General features: G+C 45.9%; 2 protein-coding genes across 2 annotated transcripts; one reads left to right on the top strand and one right to left on the bottom strand.

The window, feature by feature from the left end:
- Positions 1–1909: 1909 nt before the first annotated feature.
- On the top strand, positions 1910–2284 carry LOC137364964 (histone H2B 1/2-like). Its single transcript, XM_068027835.1, has one exon. It carries the CDS (start codon positions 1910–1912, stop codon positions 2282–2284), a length of 375 nt encoding a protein of 124 aa, XP_067883936.1.
- Positions 2285–2795: 511 nt separating this feature from the next.
- On the bottom strand, positions 2796–6741 carry LOC137364983 (histone H3-like). The gene is made up of 2 exons (XM_068027856.1): positions 6274–6741; positions 2796–3011 (listed from the first exon to the last, which is right to left on the bottom strand). Exons 1-2 carry the CDS (start codon positions 6703–6705, stop codon positions 2796–2798), a joined length of 648 nt encoding a protein of 215 aa, XP_067883957.1. The 5' UTR covers positions 6706–6741.
- Between the last annotated feature and the right edge of the window lie 16931 nt (positions 6742–23672).

Genomic DNA, 23672 nt, shown 5'->3' with positions numbered 1-23672 from the left:
TATAATGTGGGAAAATGTGAGGTTGTCTAATTTGGCAGGAAGAATAGAAAAAAAGAATATTACTTACATAGAGAGAGACTGCAGAATGCTGCTGTACCAAGGGATCTGGGTGCCAGGTACATGAATTACAAAAAGTTAGCATGAAGGTATAGCAAGTAATTAGGAAGGAAAATGGAATGTTGGCATTTTTAGCAAGGGGAATGGAGTATAAAAGTAGGGAAGTTTTACTATAACTGTCTAGGGCATTAGTGACAACCCAACTAAAGGACTCCATACAGTTTTGGTCTCCTTACTTAAGGAGGGATATACTTGCATTGGAATCAACTCAAATAAGGTTCACTAGGCTGATTTCTGTGATGAAGGATTGCCTTATGAGACAATGTTGAGCAGGTTGGGCCTATACCCACTGTAGTTAGAAGATTGAGAGGTGATCTTATTGAAACCTATAAGATTCTCAGTGGGCTGGACAGGTAGATGCTGAGAGGATGTTTCTCCTTGTGGGGGAATGGAGGGGCGAGAGTTTCAAGCTAAGTGGTCTTCCATTCAAGAAGGAGATGAAGAGGAATTTCTTCTCTCAGAGGGTTGTTCATCTTTGGAATTCTGTTCCCCAGAGGACTGTGGAGGCTGAGTTATTGAATCAAGGCTCTGTTCGACAAATTTTTGATCTACATGGGAATCAATGGTTGGGAATCAATGGTTATGGGCGCAGGCAGGAAGGTGAAATTAAGGTCACAATCAGAAGAGCCATGATCTTATCGAATGGCAGAGCAGGCTTGATGGGTCAAATGGTCTATTTCTGCTCCTATTTCTTATCTTATTATATTCTTACACACACGTGTACACACACACACACAACCAGTGTGTGGCAGATCCAGAATTCATCTCACTTTCATACACAATACCAGTGACTGAAAGGTACAGAATCAATCCCACAGATGCATACAGTACCACCGACAAGTACAGGATGAATCCCATGCTCACACACACCACTAGGTATTAAAAGATACATGTGATTCCCACTCGCACATGACAATATGAGACGGAGTTACAGAATGATTTCCACATTCACATAGAGCACCACTGACTGCTGATCAATTCATCCCACAATCTCACACACTACCAGAGGATGAGAGATACAAAATTAATCCCACACTCCGATGTAGTAGCAAAGACTGACACATACAAAATCAATCACAAACACTCCTACAGTACCACTGGCAGATTCAGCAACTGCCAAAATTACCAGAGACTGACAAATAAATCGTGAACTCCTACATATTGTGAGATGCTGACACAGATAGCTTGAATTCCACACATACAGAACCACTGACAGATTCAGAGTCAGTCCCAAATTCACGTACCATCCCAGAGACTGACAGATACTGAATGGATGTCATACTCAAACACAGTACCAGAGTCTGACAGATAGATAAGGAATCCATACAGCACCAGAGACCGAGAGCTACCGAATTACATAACATGTGCAAACACAGTACCACAGACTAAAAGCAGTGGAATTAATTGCACATTCACATGCAATAGCAGAGAGACAACGACAGAGAATCATCAATAAGTGTCCTCCCACCAACAGCCAGGACATTTCCAGGGAGCTGTACACAGGGAGCGGCTCTTTCAATATCAACTGGGGCCGGAGGATCTTCGTGAAATATCCTTCCTGATTGCAGGAAGGGTGTTTGTGATTGGTTGCAAATGTTTATTCTGATTGGATGAGGAAAAACACCAATTAGAGAATTACAGTTAAAAAACCTTTATGACATCACTCCCAATCACCCAATCACAATCTTTACTTTCCCCCCATCCCTCATTAGCATAGAGCTGTGGGATTGTCTATTTAATCCGCACTCGGAAGGGGTTTGGTTTATTTCTGTGTCTGAAATTGAATCTGAAGATGCCTGAAAAGAAGAAAGCAGCTCCGAAGAAGGGCGCCAAGAAAGCCTTAAATAAACCGTCAGCAAAGGGCGGCAAGAAGCGGAGAAAGTCGAGGAAGGAGAGTTACTCCATCTACATCTACAAAGTGATGGAGCAGGTTCACCCCGACACCGGCATCACCTCCAAGGCCATGAGCATCATGAACTCGTTTGTGAACGATATTTTCGAGCGCATCGCGGGTGAGGCTTCCCGCCTGGCCCATCACAACAAGCGCAGCAGCATCAGCTCCCGGGAGATCCAGACCGCCGTGCGCCTGCTGCTGCCCGGGGAGCTGGCCAAGCACGCCGTGTCGGAAGGGACAAAAGCGGTGACCAAGTACACCAGCTCCAAGTAAAACTGCACAATGGACTGAAAAACAGATCAAACACAACGGCTCTTTTAAGAGCCACCCACAATCTCTCTGAAAAAGCTGCATCCGAACATCTCTATTAAATTATTTTAAAACAATGTATAACATAATAACGTTCCCACTGCTGTACCTGTGTCTTCTGTCCCATAAACTGTACACGGACACATAATCTGCTCATCCGCCTTCGCTTTTTTGCTAAAAGCTGTTATTATTGCACAGCTCCTCAATGACTGCATTAACAGCTGTTTTTAGCTGTAAAGGTCAGACCTTAGTCCCTTCACTCTATTCCTGAAATGTGAACTGATTCATCGTTTTATTCACAGCAACTCGCCGGAACAGGAACAGAGCAGATTGAGCAGATCCGGCTTCCTCTTTTCAGAGGACACTGGGCTCTGATTGAAGACTAAACTGAGTGTTTTCCTTCAGGGAAATGCTATGAACAGGGATTTATTCCCAACTGGAACAGTTTGTAAACGATTGTAGAATGAACCACAATTTACACAACATTTTTAAACCGCGCTTGTGATTGGTGACGGAAAGAATTGAATAAAACAAAAAAAAGAGAAGGGATTTGAAATCTTTGACTAAGGATGACATTTATTTTAATCCGCTCTTTACCGAGAATGAAATTGGCGGGCTTTGTGAAATTGACAAATTCTCTGCTTCTGGTAGTGTGGTGGGTAAATCCCGCCCTCTTCCGTTTGTCAGTGTCCTGATTGGTGAAGAATATAGGCAAATGAGGTGAATTAAGTACCGACCAATGAGATGAGTTCTCAGTCTATAAGTACAGTAAATGCTGCGGAAAATAACCATTCTTCGTCAAGGTATTTGTGAGATTGTTGATATCGCAAACCTACATGATGGACGTGCTTTCCAAAATGGGGTTTGGGGAGGGAATCTGCAATTGGATCCAACTGCTCCACACAAACATCAGTAGCGCAGTGTCAATCAACGGGTGGGAATCTGAAAGTTTCCCGATCAAATCTGGAGTCAGACAGGGCTGTCCTCTGTCCCCGGTCTTGTTTGTTTGCTGTATTGAACCCTTTGCTGAGTCTATTAGGAAGGATGCGAGCATAAGAGGGGTGACAATCCCAGGCAGCGGAGGCACTCAGGTCAAAACCTCCCTGTACATGGATGACGTCGCCGTCTTCTGCTCGGATCAGCTGTCCATGTGCAGACTGATGAGCATCTGCGACCAGTTCGAACTGGCCTCGGGAGCCAAAGTTAACCACGGCAAGAGCGAGGCCATGTTCCTTGGGAACTGGGCTGACCGATCCTTTGTCCCCTTCACCGTCAGGTCAGATTACCTGAAGGTGCTGGGGATATGGTTCGGAAGGGCCGGGGCGTGCACCAAAGCATGGGAGGAGCGAGTAGCCAAGGTACGACAAAAGTTGGGCATGTGGGGGCAGCGATCTCTCTCCATTGTGGGTAAGAACCTGGTCATCAGGTGCGAGGCGCTCACGTTGTTGCTCTACATGGCGCAGGTCTGGCCCATACCCCACTCCTGCGCCGTGGCAGTCACCCGAGCCATTTTCCGCTTCGTCTGGGGATCTAAAATGGACCGGGTCCAGAGGGACACGATGTTCAAATCTCTGGACATGGGCGGGAAAAATGTACCCAACGTGGCCCTCATCCTGATGACCACCTTCGTGTGCGGCTGCATCAAGCTATGTGTAGATCCCCAGTACGCAAACTCCAAGTGTCACTACGTGCTGAGGTTCTATCTGTCCCCGGTGTTGCGAAGGATGGGCCTGGTCACATTGCCGCGGAACGCACCATGCAGTTGGGCGGCGCCGTACCACCTATCCTTCGTGGAGCAGTTTCTGTGGAAAAACACCTTTGACCACCGGTCCATCAGGCAGTGGTCTGCACGGAATGTCCTCAAGGCCCTACGGGAAAAGGAAACGGTGGATCCTGTCGGATGGTTCCCCGAGCAGACCGTCAAAGTCATTTGGCGGAATGCCTCATCACCAGAACTTTCAAACAAGCACCAAGACGTAGCTTGGCTGGTGGTGAGAAGGGCCCTCCCCGTCAGATCCTTCATGCACACCCGAAGTCTCGCCCCCTCCGCACAGTGCCCCCGCGTTGGCTGTGGTGGGGAAGAGACGGTCGCCCACCTCCTCCTGGAATGTGCCTTTGCAAAGCAGGTGTGGAAAGAGATGCAGTGGTTTTTGTCAAGGTTCATCCCAAGCAGCTCTGTAACACAGGAGTCTGTGCTCTACGGGCTGTTCCCAGGGACGCACACTGAGACAAACATCAACTGTTGCTGGAGGACTATCAATTCGGTGAAAGACGCCCTTTGGTCTGCCCGAAACTTGCTGGTCTTCCAGCGCAAAGAGTTGTCCACCACCGAATGTTGCAGACTGGCACATTCCAAGGTCCAGGACTACGTGCTGAGGGACGACCTAAAGCTTGGGGCAGCCGCAGCAAAGGCTCAATGGGGAAAGACCACAGTGTAAGGTTCCCCCACCAAGCTGGACTGAGGGGCTGGAACCATGGGAAGCCCCTCGAACTGTATCGTTAATATTCTCAATTGCTGTAAATGTAAAACTGTAATTGACATGACAATTGTGAAACGGAAGGGTTGGGAAGAAACTCATGACATTATTGAAAGAAACTGATCTCTTTTGCAATGTTTGTATTTTTTCGTGCTCTTTGGAAACTGTTTGGCAATGTAATTTTTACACATTTTTATGAATAAAGTATATTATGGAAATAAAAAAAAAAGGAAGAGGAAAGACCAGCGGGAAAGCTCGGGCCAAGGCCAAGCCTCGCTCCTCCCGGGCTGGACTGCAGTTCCCAGTGGGCCGTGTTCACAGACTCCTGAGAAAGGGTAACTATGCTGAGCGTGTGGGTGCCGGAGCCCCGGTCTTTCTGGCTGCTGTGCTCGAGTATCTGACCGCTGAAATCCTCGAGCTGGCCGGGAACGCGGCCCGGGACAACAAGAAGAGCCGCATCATCCCCAGACACCTGCAGCTGGCCGTCTGCAACGACGAGGAGCTCAACAAGCTGCTGGGAGGAGTGACCATCGCTCAGGGTGGGGTGCTGCCTAATATCCAGGCCGTGCTGCTGCCCAAGAAAACCAGTGCTCAGAGCTCCCAGAAAAAGTAAAGCGGCCAAAATATCATCTAATAAACCAAAGGCTCTTTTCAGAGCCACCCACAGTCTCTGTGAAAGGGCTGGTTACTGTCAGGAGGGAATCAGAGATGGAGTTATTGTAACAGTGGATTGACCTGTTTCGCATGCAGACAGTTTGAATTCTGTTTTTTCTCTCTCTCCGGCTTCTCAATGAGAATTTGCTCCCGGAGCAGAGTAAATGCAGGAAGAGGCCATTCTCGGGCTGTATGTTTCTCTCCTAACCTGATCTGTTCAGACCGCACTGTTCCCAGAGGACGGAATCTGAGAGCTGCTCACACACGGGAGCTGAGTCCATTGCAGCGCTTTAATATGTGCCTTCCCCCCCGGCCCTCCCTATTCTCCGGACACAAAGCTGTCTACTCCCCCGGCGGCGGGAGAGTCGGGGATTCTCTCCCCGCAGTGTCAGGGTTTGCAACCCCGGGGAACTGGCGGTTCGAGTCAGTGTGACCGAGCTGCCTTACATGTCCTGTGTACCGATCTCCAAGGGATTCAACTATTAGCGAACTCATTGGGTAATGTTTGTAAATAACCCTCATGTGAACGGAGCTGGCTCCATTAATGCCTTCCAAATAAAACTGGGATCCATTTCTTTTCCCCAAATGTCAGCTAACGGATCCCAGGAGCAGGGTTGAGATTGTGCTGAACAGCAATGAGTCTCCGGTAATGCTGCTTTCTAAATTCCAGATCAGCTCTCAGTCCGACAGGCCTTTCGGGAAAGTGATGTGACAAAACAGAAACCATGTGACCGCCCCTCCAATCTAATGTGTTTGATGATGAACAGAGATGGAAGCTCTTTCCTTTGCTGATTTGGTGGCTCTGAAAAGAGCCCTTGTTACACTTGTTACTGAAGCCGGGTTTTCGGCGCGTTCCCCGCGGATGCGGCGGGCCAGCTGGATATCTTTGGGCATGATGGTGACTCGCTTGGCGTGGATGGCGCACAGGTTGGTGTCCTCAAAGAGCCCCACCAGGTAAGCCTCGCTGGCCTCCTGCAGGGCCATGACGGCCGAGCTCTGGAAGCGCAGGTCTGTCTTGAAGTCCTGAGCGATCTCTCTGACCAGGCGCTGGAAGGGCAGTTTGCGGATGAGGAGCTCAGTGGATTTCTGGTAGCGGCGGATCTCCCTCAGAGCCACACTGCCGGGTCTGTAGCGATGAGGCTTCTTTACTCCACCCGTGGCTGGAGCGCTCTTCCGGGCCGCTTTGGTAGCCAGCTGTTTGCGAGGAGCTTTCCCTCCGGTCGATTTACGCGCTGTCTGCTTTGTCCGGGCCATTTTCTCAACGGATTCTGCACAATCTGAGACACACAGACTGTTAATACTGAATCTGCTGCACATCCGCCTTTTTAAACTCTGTGAGGAACCGCCCTGAGCAGTAATTGGCTGGAACCCGACGCCCAGTCAGTTTAAACCAAACCCCGATAATAAACAGAAACACAGGAAGCTATTGCCTCCGATTGGTCGATTATTACTGATTACTCAATTTTAAAAAAACCGCCAATATCAGTGCCGGAAACAACGGTTTTGACAAAGGAGAAATTTGCTTTAATTCATCTTATGAACATGATCAGAACATTTCAATGATATTTGTCAGCAAAGATCTTTTACAGCAAAGATTTTAAACTCTTTCTCTTGTATTATTCCACACATTGTCACAAGTTCCAGATACACTTTTCCAATCTGGTATCTATTCGGGTTTATTCTCCGTCCTTTTTGAAACAGTCTGGAAGCGGCGGCAGAAAGTCTCTTTCACAGCATTCTGCAAACGGATACATTTCAGGTCAATCTTTGTCAAGATACCGAATCACTGATTCTAGATTGAACCTATTTGTGGGAGACAAAAGCGGAGAGAAAGTGTTTTATTGTCAGGAGTTGAAATGTGAGACTGAGGTTTCCTACAACAGCGGGGTTTCCAGATAATGTACTTATTAATTATTGAGGCCAAGCTTGAACAAGGGAAACAAGTGACTGAGAACTGATCTGTCAGCTTTTATTAGCGGAATACAGGAAAGGGGCCGAATATGAACGCGTCTGAAATCAAAGCGCACTTGCGGTCAGTGGTCAGTAATTAATTTACACGGCATCATTAAGTAGAGACACAAAGATCTCACAGACAGTGAAAGTGAATCACCCAAATATACCTGGGATAAAACAGAGATCACAAAGGCAATTAGAAAGTTCCAGACTTTTCATATATAAGAAACAAAACAAATCGATACCATAGAGATGAAGTTGTAGCTTTTTCAGAGAGATTGTGGGTGGCTCTTAAAAGAGCCGTTGTGTTTGGGATGTTTTTCAGTCCATTGTGCCGTTTTACTTGGAGCTGGTGTACTTGGTCACCGCCTTTGTTCCTTCCGACACGGCGTGCTTGGCCAGCTCCCCGGGCAGCAGCAGGCGCACGGCGGTCTGGGTCTCCCGGGAGCTGATGGTTCTGCTCTTGTTGCAATGGGCCAGGCGGGAAGCCTCACCCGCGATGCGCCCGAAAATATCGTTCACAAACGAGTTCATGATGCTCATGGCCTTGGAGGAGATGCCGGTGTCGGGGTGAACCTGCTTCATCACTTTGTAGATGTAGATGGAGTAACTCTCCTTCCTCGACTTTCTCCGCCTCTTGCCGCCCTTTGCTGATGGTTTACTTAAGGTTTTCTTGGCGCCCTTCTTAGGAGCTGCTTTCTTCTTTCTTTTTTCCAAAATATACTTTATTCATAAAAATCTGTAAAAATTACATTGCCAAACAGTTTCCAAACAGCACCAAAAAATACAAACATTGCAAGGGAGATCAGTTTCCTTCAATACTGTCATGAGTTTCTTCCCAACCCTTCCGTTTCACAATTGTCATGTCAATTACAGTTTTACATTTACAGCAATTGAGAATATTAACGATACAGTTCGAGGGGTTTCCCATTGATCCAGCTCCTCAGTCCAGCTTGGTGGGGGAACCTTACACTGTGGTCTTTCCCCATTGAGCCTTTGCTGCGGCTGCCCCAAGCTTCAGTGCGTCCCTCAGCACGTCGTCCTGGACCTTGGAATGTGCCAGTCTGCAACATTCGGTGGTGGACAACTCTTTGCGCTGGAAGACCAGCAAGTTTCGGGCAGACCAAAGGGCGTCTTTCACCGAATTGATAGTCCTCCAGCAGCAGATGATGTTTGTCTCGGTGTGCGTCCCTGGGAACAGCCCGCAGAGCACAGACTCCTGTGTTACAGAGGTGCTTGGGATGAACCTTGACAAAAACCACTGCATCTCTTTCCACACCTGCTTTGCAAAGGCACATTCCAGGAGGAGGTGGGCGACCGTCTCTTCCCCACCACAGCCAACGCGGGGGCACTCTGCGGAGGGGGCGAGACTTCGGGTGTGCATGAAGGATCTGACGGGGAGGGCCCTTCTCACCACCAGCCAAGCTACGTCTTGGTGCTTGTTTGAAAGTTCTGGTGATGAGGCATTCCGCCAAATGACTTTGACGGTCTGCTCGGGGAACCATCCGACAGGATCCACCGTTTCCTTTTCCCGTAGGGCCTTGAGGACATTCCGTGCAGACCACTGCCTGATGGACCGGTGGTCAAAGGTGTTTTTCCGCAGAAACTGCTCCACGAAGGATAGGTGGTACGGCGCCGCCCAACTGCATGGTGCGTTCCGCGGCAATGTGACCAGGCCCATCCTTTGCAACACCGGGGACAGATAGAACCTCAGCACGTAGTGACACTTGGAGTTTGCATACTGGGGATCTACACACAGCTTGATGCAGCCGCACACGAAGGTGGTCATCAGGATGAGGGCCACGTTGGGTACATTTTTCCCGCCCTTGTCCAGAGATTTGAACATCGTGTCCCTCCGGACCCGGTCCATTTTAGATCCCCAGACGAAGCGGAAAATGGCTCGGGTGACTGCCACGGCGCAGGAGTGGGGTATAGGCCAGACCTGCGCCATGTAGAGCAACAACGTGAGCGCCTCGCACCTGATGACCAGGTTCTTACCCACAATGGAGAGAGATCGCTGCCCCCACATGCCCAACGTTTGTCGTACCTTGGCTACTCGCTCCTCCCATGTTTTGGTGCACGCCCCGGCCCTTCCGAACCATATCCCCAGCACCTTCAGGTAATCTGACCTGACGGTGAAGGGGACAAAGGATCGGTCAGCCCAGTTGCCAAAGAACATGGCCTCGCTCTTGTCGTGGTTAACTTTGGCTCCCGAGGCCAGTTCGAACTGGTCGCAGATGCTCATTAGTCTGCGCACGGACAGCGGATCCGAGCAGAAAACGGCGACGTCATCCATGTACAGGGAGGTTTTGACCTGAGTGCCTCCGCTGCCTGGGATTGTCACCCCTCTTATGCTCGCATCCTTCCTCATCGACTCAGCAAAGTGTTCAATACAGCAAACAAACTAGACCGGGGACAGAGGACAGCCCTGTCTGACTCCAGATTTGATCGGGAAACTTTCAGATTCCCACCCGTTGATTGAGACTGCGCTACTGATGTTTGTGTCGAGCTTTCTTCTTCTCCTCAACCATCTTCAGTTCCAATTTCAGACACAGAAATAAACCAAACCCCTTCCGAGTGCGGATTAAATAGACAATCCCACAGCTCTATGCTATTGACGGATGGGGGAAAGTAAAGATTGTGATTGGGTGATTGGAAGTGATGTCACAAAGGTTTTATATTGTAATTCTCTAATTGGTGTCTTTCCCCATCCAATCAGATTAAAGATTTGCAACCAATCACAAACACCCTACCTGCAATCAGGAAGTATATTTCATAAAGACTCTCTCCAAACCCAGTTTATATTGAAAGAGCCGCTGCCCGTGTAAACCTCCCTGGAAATGTCCTGGCTGTTGTTGGGAGGACACTTATGTGTCCTTGTGTCTCTGCTATTGTCGGTGAGTGTGCAGTTAATTCAATTATTTTACTCTCTTCTTTTGTGTTTGAGAGTGTTCTGTCATTCGGTAGCTCTCAGTGTCTGGTGCTGTATGGATTCATTCTGTATCTCTCAGACTCTGGTACTGTGTGTGAGTTTGACATCCATTCTGTCTCTCAGTCTCTGGTAATGTGAGTGTGAGGAGATGAGGTGGAGTGTTGTGGCGAGGATGATAGAAAAGAGCATTGGTGTGGTGACACAGCCTTGCTTGAGTCCAGTTTATATTAGCATTGGTTCAGTGGTAGGGCTGTTGGGAAGGATTACAGCTTGCATGTCCTCATGCAGTCATCGGAGGATGGTGACGAATTTCTCCAAGCAGCCAAATTTGAGGAGGACGTTCCATAATCCCTCCCAGTTGGTCGAGATGAAGGCCTTTGTCAGGACAGAGAAGGCCATTTATAAAGGTTGCTGCTGCTCCCTACATTTTCTTGAAGTTGTCTTGCTGTGAAGATTATGTTCACTGTGTCTGTTGATGGACAGAATCCACATTGTGATTCCAGTAGGACGTCTTCAGCCACGGGGAGGAGGCAGTTGAGAAGGACTCTTGTGATGACCTTCCCTGTGGTGGACAGCAGGGATACCCCTCTGTAGTTAACACAGTCTGTCTTGTCACCTTTTTTTGAAGATGATCACAATTACGGCATCTCAGAGATCCCCTGTCATGCTCTCTTCCTTCCAGATGAGAGAAATGAGACCATGTATTTGTGTCAAGAGTGCTTCTCTGCCGTATTTTAGAATTTCGGCGGGAATTCCATATACGCAAGCGGCCTTATGGATTTTTAGCTGTCAGTTTGCCTTTTCAGTCTCTGTCAGTCAGGAATTGTGCTGACAGCACGGTGGGTACCATGCATTGGAATGTAGTCAAGGACGGGGGCCCGTCATTTTACTTTTATTTTTAGTTCTTTTTTCTTTTTTACATATTTTACAATTTTCTTTCTTTTGTTCATTTCATTTCATTGTAGTTTGTTCAGTTTGCTTACCCACTGTTTTTTTCATGTTTGTACTTGCTGCTGTTCAATCGTCAGTTCGTTAACACCCTATCTGTACTAATGCTTCGTCTTTCAACACACCATTATCATATTGTTTGCCTTTGCTCCATGACCTCTTGGTCAGCTATGTGGCCTTGTCCAATCTACTCCTTCTCCTTTGTTATCTCTTGCCCCACCCCCGACTTACTTGCTTATAACCTTTGACATTTCTAATATTTGCCAGTTCCGAAGAAGGGTCACTGACCTGAAACGTTAACTCTGCTTCTCTTTCCACAGATGCTGCAAGACCTGCTGGGAAACGATTTAACATATGTTGCCTCCAGTCCAGATGCAAGGCTATTCCAACCTCTGTCATCGAGCTGCAGTATGCTGATGACGCTGGCATATGCACACCCTCAGAGGCCAAGCTTCAAACCCTTATCGATGCATTCACAGAGGCATATGAAATAATTGGCCTTAAGCTAAACCTCCAGAAGACAAAGGTCCTCTACCAACCTGCTCCCTGACACTGCCCCCCGACTATCAAGATCCACGGCGAACCACTGGACAATGTGGATCACTGTTCATACCTTGGGGGCCTCCTGTCACCAAGGACAGATATCGACAGTGACACTCAGCATCACCTCCAGTGTGTCAGGGCAGATTTCAGTCATCTGAGGAAAAGAATGTTTGATGACAAAGACCTCAAATCAGACACCAAGCTCTTGGTTGACATGGCTGCAGTGTTACCTGCCCTCCTGTATGTGTCAGAAACATAGATACTGTACAGCAGACATCCCAAAACCCTGGAGAGATATCACCAGTGGTGCCTCCGCAAGATCCTGCAAATTCAGTTGCAGGACAGGCGCTCCAATATCAGTGTCCTCTCTCAGGCCAACATCCTCAGTAACCAGACACTGGTCATGGTGAGTCAGTTATGTTGGGCAGGCTACATTATCCGCATGCCCGACACCAGAGTCCCAAAACAAGCTTTCTACTCTGAGCTCCGTCAGGGCAAGAGGCTACTAGGAGGGCAGAGCAAACGTTACAAGAATTTCCTTTCAACACTCCCTGAAAAAACGTGACATCTGCACTGATTCATGGGCATCTCTTGCCTGAGACCACCCAAAATGGAGAAGAAGCATCCGCGAAGGTGCCAGCCAGTTCAAAATTCGTCGACATGCCCAGTAAGCAACCAAATGCAAACAGTGGAAGGAGTACTTGGAAATTGGAGAATCCCATTATCCCAACTCACCAAGCACCATCTGCCCCACCTGTGGCCGAGTGTCTGGATCCAGAATTGGACTATTCAGTTACCTAAGAACCCACAACCCTGGAGTGGAAGGAAGTCATCCTCCTTACCGAGGGATTGCCTAAGAAGAAGTTTAGTGTGACATCCATTCTGCATCTGTCAGTCTCTGGTATTGAGTATGAGTGTGGGATTCATTCATTATCTGTCGGTATCTGGTACTGTGTTTGAGTGCAGTTTTCAGGCTGTATCTATTGGTATCTTGTGTGTGAGTTTGTATTCATCTGTATCTTTTAGCCTCGAACACATTATTTGAGTTTTGCAGTTATTCTGAACTGACCCTTGGTAATGTATGTGTGTTTGAGGTTGTTGGTTTACCTGTTAATCTGTTGTACTGCACATGAGTGTGAGATTCATTCTGTATAACTCTATCTCTGTTCCTGTTATGTGTGTGTGATTCATTCTGTATGCTCCATCACTGGTATCACATATGTGTGTGGTATCAATTCCATTTCTGTTATTTCTGGTACTGTATGTGAGTGTTTATTTCATTCTGTAACGATCAGTCTCTGGCACTGTCTGCACGTTCTGGATCCATTTTGTAACGATCACTCTCTCGCAGAGTGTGGATGTGGAATTAATTTTGTATCTCTCCATCTCTAGTGTCATGTGTAAATTTGGAATTCTTTCTGAATTGGTCATTGGCACTGGATCTGCCATTCTCAAGTACAGTTTGTGAATTTGGGATTCATTCTGTACCAGTCACTCACTAGTACTTTGTGAAAGTGAACGATACATTCTGTATCTGCCAGCCTCCGGTAGTGTGTGTGATTGTGGGATGAATTAATTAGCAGTCAGTGGTGCTCTATGTGAATGTGGAATTCATTCTGTAACTCAGTCTGATATTGTTCTGTGAGGGTGGGAATCACATGTATCTTTCAATTCCTGATGCTGTATGTGAGCATGGGATTCATTCTGTCCCTGTCGTTGGCACTGTATATAGCTGTGGGATTAATTCTGTACCTTTCAGTCTCTGGTATTTTGTACGAAAGTGGGATTAATTCTAGATCCGCCACACACTGGTTGAGTGTGTGTGTGTAAGAAGATAATAAGAGACACAATAGGAACAGGAGAAGGCCATTTGGCCCATCGAGCCTGCTGCGCCATTCAGTAAGATCATAGCTGTTCTGATTGTGGCCTTAATTCCACTTTCCTGCCTGCGCCCATGACCATTGACTCCCTTGTAGGTCAAAAATCTATCTATCACAGCCTTGAATATATTCAATGACCCAGCCTCCATAATCCTCTGGAGAGCAGAATTCCAAAGATGAACAACCCTCTGAGAGAAGAAATTCTTCCTCATCTCCTTCTTGAATGGGAGACCACTTATCTTGAAACTGTGGCCCTTAATTCTACATTCCCCACAAGGAGAAACATCCTCTCAGCATCTACCTGTCCAGCAACTGAGAATCTTATAGGTTTCAAAAAGATCACCTCTCAATCTACTAAACTCCAGTGAGTTTTGGCCCAACCTGCTCAACCTTTTCACATAAGATGGCACAGTAGCGGCGCAGTGGCCCAACCTGCTCAACCTTTTCACATAAGACGGCACAGCGGCATATAGGGCGGCACAGTGGTGCAGTGGTTAGCACCGCAGCCTCACAGTTCCAGGGACCAGGGTTCAATTCTGGGTACTGCCTGTGTGGAGTTTGCAAGTTCTCCCTGTGTCTGCGTGGGTTTCCTCCCACATGCCAAAGACTTGCAGGTTGATAGGTAAATTGGCCGTTAAAAATTGCCCCTAGTATAGGTATGTGGTAGGGAAATATAGGGACAGGTGGGGATGTGGTAGGAATATGGAATTAGTGTAGGATTAGTATGGATGGGTGGTTGATGGTCGGCACAGACTCAGTGGGCCGAAGGGCCTGTTTCAGTGCTGTATCTCTAAACTAAACTAAAAATGTCACTCAGCATCACCTCCAGTGTGTCAGCACAGCCTTGAGTTGCCTGAGGAAAAGAATGTTTGATGACAAAGACCTCAAATCAGACACAAACTCATGGTTGACATGGCTGCAGTGTTACCTGCCCTCCTGTATGTGTCGGAAACATCAACACTGTTCAGCAGACATCTCAAAACCCCGGAGAGATATCACCAGCGGTGCTTCCGAAGATCCTGCAAATTCAGTGGCAGGACAGGCGCTTCCAATATCAGTGTCCTCTCTCAGGCCAACAACCCCAGTATCGAGACACTGTTCATGGCTAGTCAGTTATGTTGGGTGGGCCACATTATCCGCATGCCTGACACCAGACTTCCAAATCAAGCTTTTTACTCTGAGGTCCGTCAGGGCAAGAGACTACCAGGAGGGCAGAGGAAACGTTACAAGAATTTCCTTAAAGACTCCCTGAAAAATAAGTAACATCTCCACTGATTCGTGGGCATCTCTTACCTGAGACCACCCAAAATGGTGAAGAAGCAACCGTGAAGGTGCCAGCCAGTTTGAACAACGTCGGCATGCCCAGGTAGCAACCAAACGCAAACAGTGGAAGGAGTATTTGGAAATTCAAGTATCCCATTCATCCACCTCACCAAACACCATCTGCCCCACCTGTAGCCGAGTGTGTGGATCAAGAATTGGACTATTCAGTTACTTAAGGACACACAACCCTGTAGTGGAAGAAAGTCATCCTTGTTCCCAAGGGACTGCCTAAGAAGAAGTTTGAGTGTGACATCCATTCTGCATCTGTCAGTCTCTGGAATTATGTGCGAGTGTGGGATTCATTCTGTATCTGTTGGTCTCCAGTACTGTGTTTGAGTGTGGCTTTCAGGCTGTATCTTGTGTTTGAGCTTTGTATTCATCTGTATCTTTCAGCCTCTAACACATTAATTGAGTTTGTTAGTCATTCTGAACTGACCCTTGGTAATGTATGTGTGTTTGAGGTTGATATTTTACCTGTTAATCTGTTGTACTGTACATGAGTGTGAGATTCATACTGTATAACTCTATCTCTGTTCCAGAATGTGATTCATTCTGTATGCTCCATCGCTGGTATCACATATGTGTGTGTTATCAATTCCATTTCAGTCATCTCTGGTACTGTATGAGAGTGTTTAATTCATTCTGTAATTGTCAGTCTCAGGCACTGTCTGCAAGTTCTGGATCCACTTTGTAACTATCAGTCTCTCGCGGAGTGTGAATGTGGAATTAATTTTGTATCGGTCCATCTCGAATTTCATGTGTAAATTTGGGATTAATTCTGAATTGTCATTGGTACTGTATCTGTTATTCTCTCGGACAGTTTATGAATTTGGGATTCATTCTGTACCTGTCACTCAATTTGTGAAAGTGTGAGATAGATTCTGTATCTGTCAGCCTCTGTAATGTGTGCGATTGTGGGATGAATTAATTAGCCGTCAGTGGTGCACTATGTGAATGTGGAAATCATTCTGTAACTCAGTCTGATATTGTTCTGTGAGGGTGGGAATTACATGTATTTTTCAATCCCTGTTGCTGTGTGTGAGCATGGGATTCATTCTGCACCTGTCAGTGGTACTGCGTGCATCTGTGGGATTAATTCTATACCTTTCAGTCACTGCAATTGTGGATGAAAGTGGGATTCATTCTCGGTCCACCACACACTGGTTGAATGTGTGTGTGCAAGAAGACAAGAAGATACAAAATAGGAGCAGGGGAAGACCATTTGGCCCATCGAGCCTGCTCCGCCATTCAATAAGATCATAGCTGTTCTGATTGTGGCCTAAATTCCACTTTCCTGCCTGCACCCAGAACCATTGACTCCCTTGTAGATCAAAAATCTGTCTGTCACAGCCTTGAATATATTCAATGACCCAGCCTCCACAGTCCTCTGGGGAACAGAATTCCAAAGAAGAACAACCCTCTGAGAGAAGAAAATCCTCCTCATCTCCTTCTTGAATGGGAGACCACTTATCTTGAAACTGTGGTCCCTAATTCTACTTTTCCCCACAAGTAGAAATATCTTCTCAGCATCTCCCCGGCCAGCAACTGAGAATCTTGTAGGTTTCCAGAAGATCAACTCTCAATGTTCTAAACTCCAGTGAGTATAGGCCCAACTTGCTCAACTTTTTCTCATATGACAATCCAACATCCCAGGAATTAGCCTAGTGAACCTTCTCTGAACTGATTCCAATGCAAGTATATCCCTCCTTAAGTAAGGAGACCAAAACTGTGTGGAGTTGGGATGTCACTAATGTCCTGTAAAGTTATAGCAAAACTTCCTTACTTTGATACTCCATTCCCCTTGCTAAAAATACCAACATTCCATTTGCCTTCCTAATTACTTGCTATACCTTCATGCTAACTTTTTTGTAATTCATGTACCTGGACACCCAGATTCCTTGGTACAGCAGCATTCTGCAGTCTGTCACTGTGTAAATAATATTCTGTTTTTCTATTCTACCTGCCTAAGTAGACAATCTCACATTTTCCCATATTATACTCCATCTGCCAAACGTTTGCCCACTGACTTAACCTATCTATATCTCTTTGCAGACACATTGTGTCCTCCTCACAACTTGCTTTCCTACCTATCTTTGTACCATCCATAAATTTGGCAACAGTACACTCAGTCCCTTCATGCAAGTTATTAATATAGATCATAAATAGTTGAGGCCCCAGCACTGTACCTGTGGCACTCCATTAGTTACAGTTTGCCAATCTGAAAATGCCCCATTTATCCCCACTCTGTTTTCTGTGAGTTAGCCAATCCTATATCCATGTGCGTGTAGTTTTCAGTTTGTATCTGTCAGTGCCTGGTACTCTATGTGAGTTTTGGACTCTTTCTCAATCTCTCAGTGCTACTATTTGTGTGTTAGATTGCTTTAGATGACTCGGGCTGCGATACTGTGAGTGAGTGCAGCAATCAACCTATACCTTTCAGCATCTGGCACTGAGCATGTGTATCAGAATCACTCTGTATCTGTCAGTATCTGGTACTCTGTGTGAGTGTGGGATTCATGATATAACCTTCCGTCCCTGGGACTGTTTGCAAGTCTGGATTCATTCTACATAAAATGTCAGCAATGCAACAGGCCACAGATGTGATAGGTTTTAAGCAGACAGTATGTTTGAGGTTTTACCTGATATTAAATATCTGTCACTGTAAACACAATAGTGAAAAATAATGTATCCTTCAATCTGATACAGGATTGGTGTGCAAGTGTAACTCAGGCTGTACGAATCAATTTGATCAGTGCCATTCAGTCTGAGGGAGAATCTTGGACTTGCATGTAAAATGAACTCAGTCTGGAATTGTACAGTATCTTCCAACTGACACAGTATGAGGTTTTAGGACTGGTATGTTATTTATAGCTCAGACTACACAAATCAAATTTATATTGTAACTTTTATTTTCATAATCCAGATGAGTTTTAATGTATATGTCTGGACACATTATGGCAATTATTACTCATAAACTCAGAACGTGTTGGGCTGGTATTTAACTTGAATCTCAGAGTATATTTTTATATTATTTAGAGATACAGCATTGAAACAGGCCCTTCGGCCCACTGAGTCTGTGCCAACCAACAACCACCCATTTATCCTAATCCTACATTAATCCCATATTCTCTACCACATCCCCACCATTCTCCTACCACCTACCTACACTGGGGGCAATTTACAATGGCCAATTAATCTATCAACCTGCAAGTCTTTGGAGGTGGGAGGAAACCGGAGCAGCCGGCGGAAACCCACGCAGACACAGGGAGAACTCGCAAACTCCACACAGGCAGTACCCAGAACTGAACCCGGGGGTCGCTGGAACTGTGAGGCTGCGGTGATAACCACTGTGCCGCCCATAAACACACATAATGCCTCCATTATTGAGGTTAATTCTGTAACTTTGAAACGGGAACCATAATTTGTAGCTGAGGTTGCACGATCGTGGGATTGGCACAGTGATAATTTGATAGTCGGTGAGAATTTGGACTGGGATTTATGAGTTGGGGTGACATGGAAACAACGTCTGTCTCTCCTGCTCTGTTTGATTGAGGGATTGAAAATGTGTCTCTGGATCTATTTCTGCTGTCTGAGACTGTGGAACTGATGACCTGTCTGTGCGTCTGCGCTCTGTGAGTGATAATGTACGGACTGTATGAGAAGAAGCTGGTGACACTCTTCCTTGTAACTTGGGTGGAGGAAACATCACATTTATTCCGGTTCATTCAATTATTTGCCTGTTTGAACAAAAATATGTTTATAACTGAAATACAGGGAAGGTAGAACATACAGGATTTTAAAGAATTTAATCTCTCAAATAATAATGAACGCCCACAAAGGAAGCCCAGCCATACAAATATTATCATTGTTTGACTGCACTGCAGTAACAGGTTCTTCCCATTCCGTCTCCTTTCCCTGTCCACACACAGCCCGAAAATGGCCTCTCCCTTCCCCCACTCACTCCATGTTCCGGGACCAGTTACTGCTCCATTCCACCTCTTACAAACAGCCCCCGCCTCCGCCTGAACTTGCCCCGGACTCGATGCTGATCTCTGAGTCCATCTGCGGACACGCTCCCAAAGCGATGTGCTGCTGGAAGGAGGCTGCTGTTTGCTCCCTTCCCCCGGGACTGGGATCTCTCCATTCGCGGCTGTTTTCAACCATCTTCTTCCGCTCACAGGCAGTGCTGGGGGAGGGGAGCGCAGGCGCAGATTTCTGCAACAATTCAGCAAACAGAAACATGGAAAATTTCCGGCGCAGAATGAGGCCATTCGGCCCATCATGTCCGTGCCAGCGCAAAGAGAGCGATCCAGCCTCATCCCACAGTTTCTTGTTATTGGACAGTGAAGTGTGGAAACAGATGCGGACAGTCAGGATGTGGGGAGTTGCACAAAGAGAATCTATTATCGGCACCAGGTGAGAAGTGTGAAGGACACATTTTAAACAGCGGCTGTTTGGTTTCGCTTGAACGGTTAGACCATGGGAGCGGGAACTGGAAATCTGACCTGTGTAAAAGTTCCTGTTCCGTCGGTCAGTCCCATTCATGTCCCAGTGGATTGTTTCTGGATGTCATTTAATTGTTGTAAAATGGCCAAAGCCCCTGGTATGCAGTAGCTGGGGGCTGCAGGACTGCAGTGGAATCAGACACTGACTCTGTTTGCATTGCTGGGTTTCCTTTGTGATTGTTCACAATGATTATTAATTGAAAAATTGTTTTGGTCACTTTTGTATCTTCTACCACATCTCTTCCTGAATTATAATAAATACTTTTTTCTATCCATAGGCAAATACTTGAAGGAAGCAGAATAAATGCAGTGATTCCTCGACACAAGAGGAAGTGCAGCCAGCTCCTCACACACAGTAAGTACAGTATCACTCACAGAGAGCAGAGACATCAATTCCACAATTACCGCCAGCAGAAGTAGTCAGACCGGCACTGATCCCAAGTTCCAGAAACATTTATTCAATCCAACAGTCACTCAGAGCAGGAAAGACTGAAGTTGTCTCCATTTCACCCCAACTGACCAGGAGATACATCAATCCCAGTCCAAAATCACACCCACTATCAGATTGCAAGGCACTGTGTCACTCTCACAAGAGTGCAGCCTGAACTACAAATTCAATGTCAGATACAGCAGACAAACAGAACCTGATTGTAAAGTACAGAATTTATCCCAATAATGTACCCAGACTGCAGACTGAGCTCCATGTTACACATCACTCCACAAATCTCACAAATGGTCAGAGCGGAAGACACAGTATTAATTCCATTACTGCAAACTGAATGAACTTGACCATTACATACCAGGACATAAAACATATTGTAAGATGAAAGGACACAGACGTGAAATGTTAATTCTGTTTCTCTCTCCACATACGCTGCCTGAACTGCTAAGTATTTCCAGCAATTTTGTTTTTTTTAATTTCAGATTTGCAGCATCTGCAGAATTTTGCTTTTATTTTAGAGTTAAAGAAACATTGCCTTGTGAGGTGAGAGTGACTGCCCTTGATATCAAGGCAGCTATTGACCATGTATGGCATCAAGGAGCCCAAGCAAAACTGGAGTAAATGGGAATTGGGCAAAACTCTCTGCTGGTTGGAGTCATACCTAGCACAAAGGAAGATGGCTGTGGTTGTTCAGGTCAATCATCTCAGTCTCAGGACATTACAGCTGGAATTCCTCAGGCTCATGTTCTGGGCGAAACCATCTTCAGCTGCTTCATCAATGACCTTCCCTCCATCACAAGGCTGAAAGTGGGGATGTTCACTGATGATTGTGCAATGTTCAGCACCATTCATGACTCCTCAGATACTGAAGCAGCCCGAACCCAGATGCAGCAAGACCTGGACAACATCCAGGCTGAGGCTGATAAGTGTCAAGTAACATTCACGTCACATAACAAATGAAAAAAGTGAGGAAATAGTGAAGGGCTTTTATGGAATACACGGAGACATGTTTCCACTTGTGGTGGTGTCTGAAACAAGAGCCAAAAATATAAAATCATCATTCCTAAAGCCAATGAGGAATTCATGAAAATTGTATTTACGCAGTGAATGGATAGAATCTGGAATTTTCTATCACATGGAGAGATTGAGGTGAATAGTATTGATGCACGTAAGGGGAGGTGGAACAAGTGAGCAAGTGTATGGGGAGAAATGAATTGAGCAATATACATATCAGGCTTTATTTTTCTTTATTTATGCAAATGATGCAGGATGGCTGGAAATATTGTGTAGAGCATAGAGCAGTTGGGACGATCCCAGTGCAGTGTTTTGTCTGGATGGATCTGCCCAGAACACTTGTGATGCAGGAGCTGGGAGCTTCAGTACTTCAGTGGAGGCAGATACTGACATGGGTTTTCAATTGTGTGTGTTCTTAATAATTATTAATTAAGAAAGTAAATTCACATCTCTGATATTTTGCACCTCACCTGTTCCTGAGTTATAAGATATATTTTTTCTTCATACAGGCAAATACTTGACGGAATCATGATGAATGTGATGGTTGCTGCACTCGAGGCACAAGGAACAGTGCAGCCAGCTCCTCTCACACACAGTAGGTACATTATCACTCAGAGTACAGAGGTACAGATGGTTCATCAATTCCCTAGTCTCAGACTGCAGAAGTAGTCAGGCCCACATGGATCCCAAGTTCCAGAGACACATTTTCAATCCAAAAATCAAACAAAGCAGGAGAGAAAGAAGTTGTTTCCATTTCACCCAATTCAGTCCCACTGACAGTCAGATACATCAATCCCAGGTCAAAATCACACCCACTAGCAGATTGAAATGCAATGTGTCAATCTAAATATAATGCAGACTTAGCTAGCAATTAAATATCAGATAGAATTGGTACACGTTACTGTTTGTTATTGATACCATCAATATCGGCGACCACACTCTGGAAGTGGTTCAAGAGTTCACCTACCTAGGCTCAACTATCACTAGTAACCTATCTCTCGATGCAGAAATCAACAAGCGCATGGGAAAGGCATCTGCTGCTATATCCAGACTGGCCAAGAGGGTGTGGGAAAATGATGCACTGACACAGAACACAAAAGTCCAAGTTTATCAAGCCTGTGTCCTCAGTACCTTGCTCTGCAGCAGCAAGGCTAGACAACGTCCGTCAGCCAAGACTGACATCTCAACTCATTCCATATTTGCTGCCACCGTAGAATCCTTGGCATCAGGTGGCAGGACTGTATCTCCAATGCAGAAGTCCTCGTGACGGTCAGCATTCCCAGCATATACACCCTACTGAGCCAGCGGCGCTTGAGATGGCTTGGCCATGTGAGCCACATGGAAGATGACAGGATCCCCATCTCGCATTGTGCAGGGAACTCGTCACTGGTATCAGACCCACCGGCCATCCATGTCTCCGCTTTAAGGACATGTGCAAACGCGACATGCAGTCCTGTGACATTGACCACAAGTCATGGGAGTCAGTTGCCAGAGATTGCCAGAGCTGGCGGGCAGCCATAAAAGCGGGGCTAAAGAGTGGCGAGTCGAAGAGATTTAGCAGATGGCAGGAAAAAAGACAGAAGCACAAGGAGAGAGCCAACTGTGTAACAGCCCCGACAACCAATTTTATCTGCAGTGCCTGTGGAAGAGTTTGTCACTCGAGAATTGGCCTTTCTAGCCACTCCAGGAGCTGCTTCACAAACCACTGACTGCCTCTGGGCAATTACCCATTGTCTCTCGAGACAACGAGGCCAAAGAAGAAGAAGACTGATTGATTGGCACAGAATCTAACCTAATGATGTACCCTGAGATTTAAATTAAATACCATACCCAAAGCTCACACCCATTGATTATAAAGGATGTTGAAACATCCCCATGGTGTACCCTGAGATACAAGTCGCAAACAAGTCCAACATTCATTACAGTGAAAGTTTCAAAGGTGCTGAAAGATATTGTAAGCTGAGACACAAATTAGATACCAGTTCAGAACTCACCCACACTGTGAAATGGAAAGATACAGAATCAATTCCATTAGTGTAGATTGGTCTAAACATTATCGACCATTCTAAAAACTCATACAATACCAAACTGAAATACAGTATCAATACTATTCATGCAGATTGATCTAAACATTGTATACCATTCTAAAAACACACAGTATCAATTCTATTAGTGCAGATTGATCTAAACATTGCATACCATTCTAAAAACTGATACAATATCAAACTGAAATACAGTATCAATTCCATTACTGTAAATTTATCTAAACATTGCCAGTCCAAAAATCACATACAGTATCAGACTGAGCAATGCTGATACGAAGTGTAAACTGTGATGTAAATTAGATGCCTGGGTAGAACTCACCCAGACTGCAGAATTGAAAAATACAGTTGACTGTGATCCACATTATTTACCAGCCAAAAACATCTCATACATGATCAGAGTGAAATAGATTATCAATTCCATTTGTGCAGACTGAACTCCACATGACAAACCAGTAAAAACTCTCATACAGAGGTATGGTGATTTTGTGGTTACATTAAAGGACGAGTAATCCAAAAGTCTCCACTAATGGTCCAGAGACATGAGTTCAAATTCCACTGCAGCAGCTGGATAATTATTGAATCAAAGCAAGTTTATGGCACAGCAAGAGGCCATTTGGCCCATCATGTCTGTGCCAG

Source organism: Heterodontus francisci, unplaced genomic scaffold (assembly GCF_036365525.1).
Source record: "Heterodontus francisci isolate sHetFra1 unplaced genomic scaffold, sHetFra1.hap1 HAP1_SCAFFOLD_43, whole genome shotgun sequence".
Classification (NCBI taxonomy): domain Eukaryota; kingdom Metazoa; phylum Chordata; class Chondrichthyes; order Heterodontiformes; family Heterodontidae; genus Heterodontus; species Heterodontus francisci.
This window is presented reverse-complemented; position numbering and strand designations above follow the sequence as displayed.

Coding starts and splice junctions, on each gene's coding strand:
- LOC137364983 (XM_068027856.1), bottom strand. CDS start 6,705: ATGGCCCGGACAAAGCAGACAGCGCGTAAATCGACCGGAGGGAAAGCT. Junction 3,012..6,273: donor ACCCGGCTTCAGTAACAAGT/GTAACAAGGGCT, acceptor TTCACCAATCAG/GACACTGACAAACGGAAGAG.
- LOC137364964 (XM_068027835.1), top strand. CDS start 1,910: ATGCCTGAAAAGAAGAAAGCAGCTCCGAAGAAGGGCGCCAAGAAAGCC.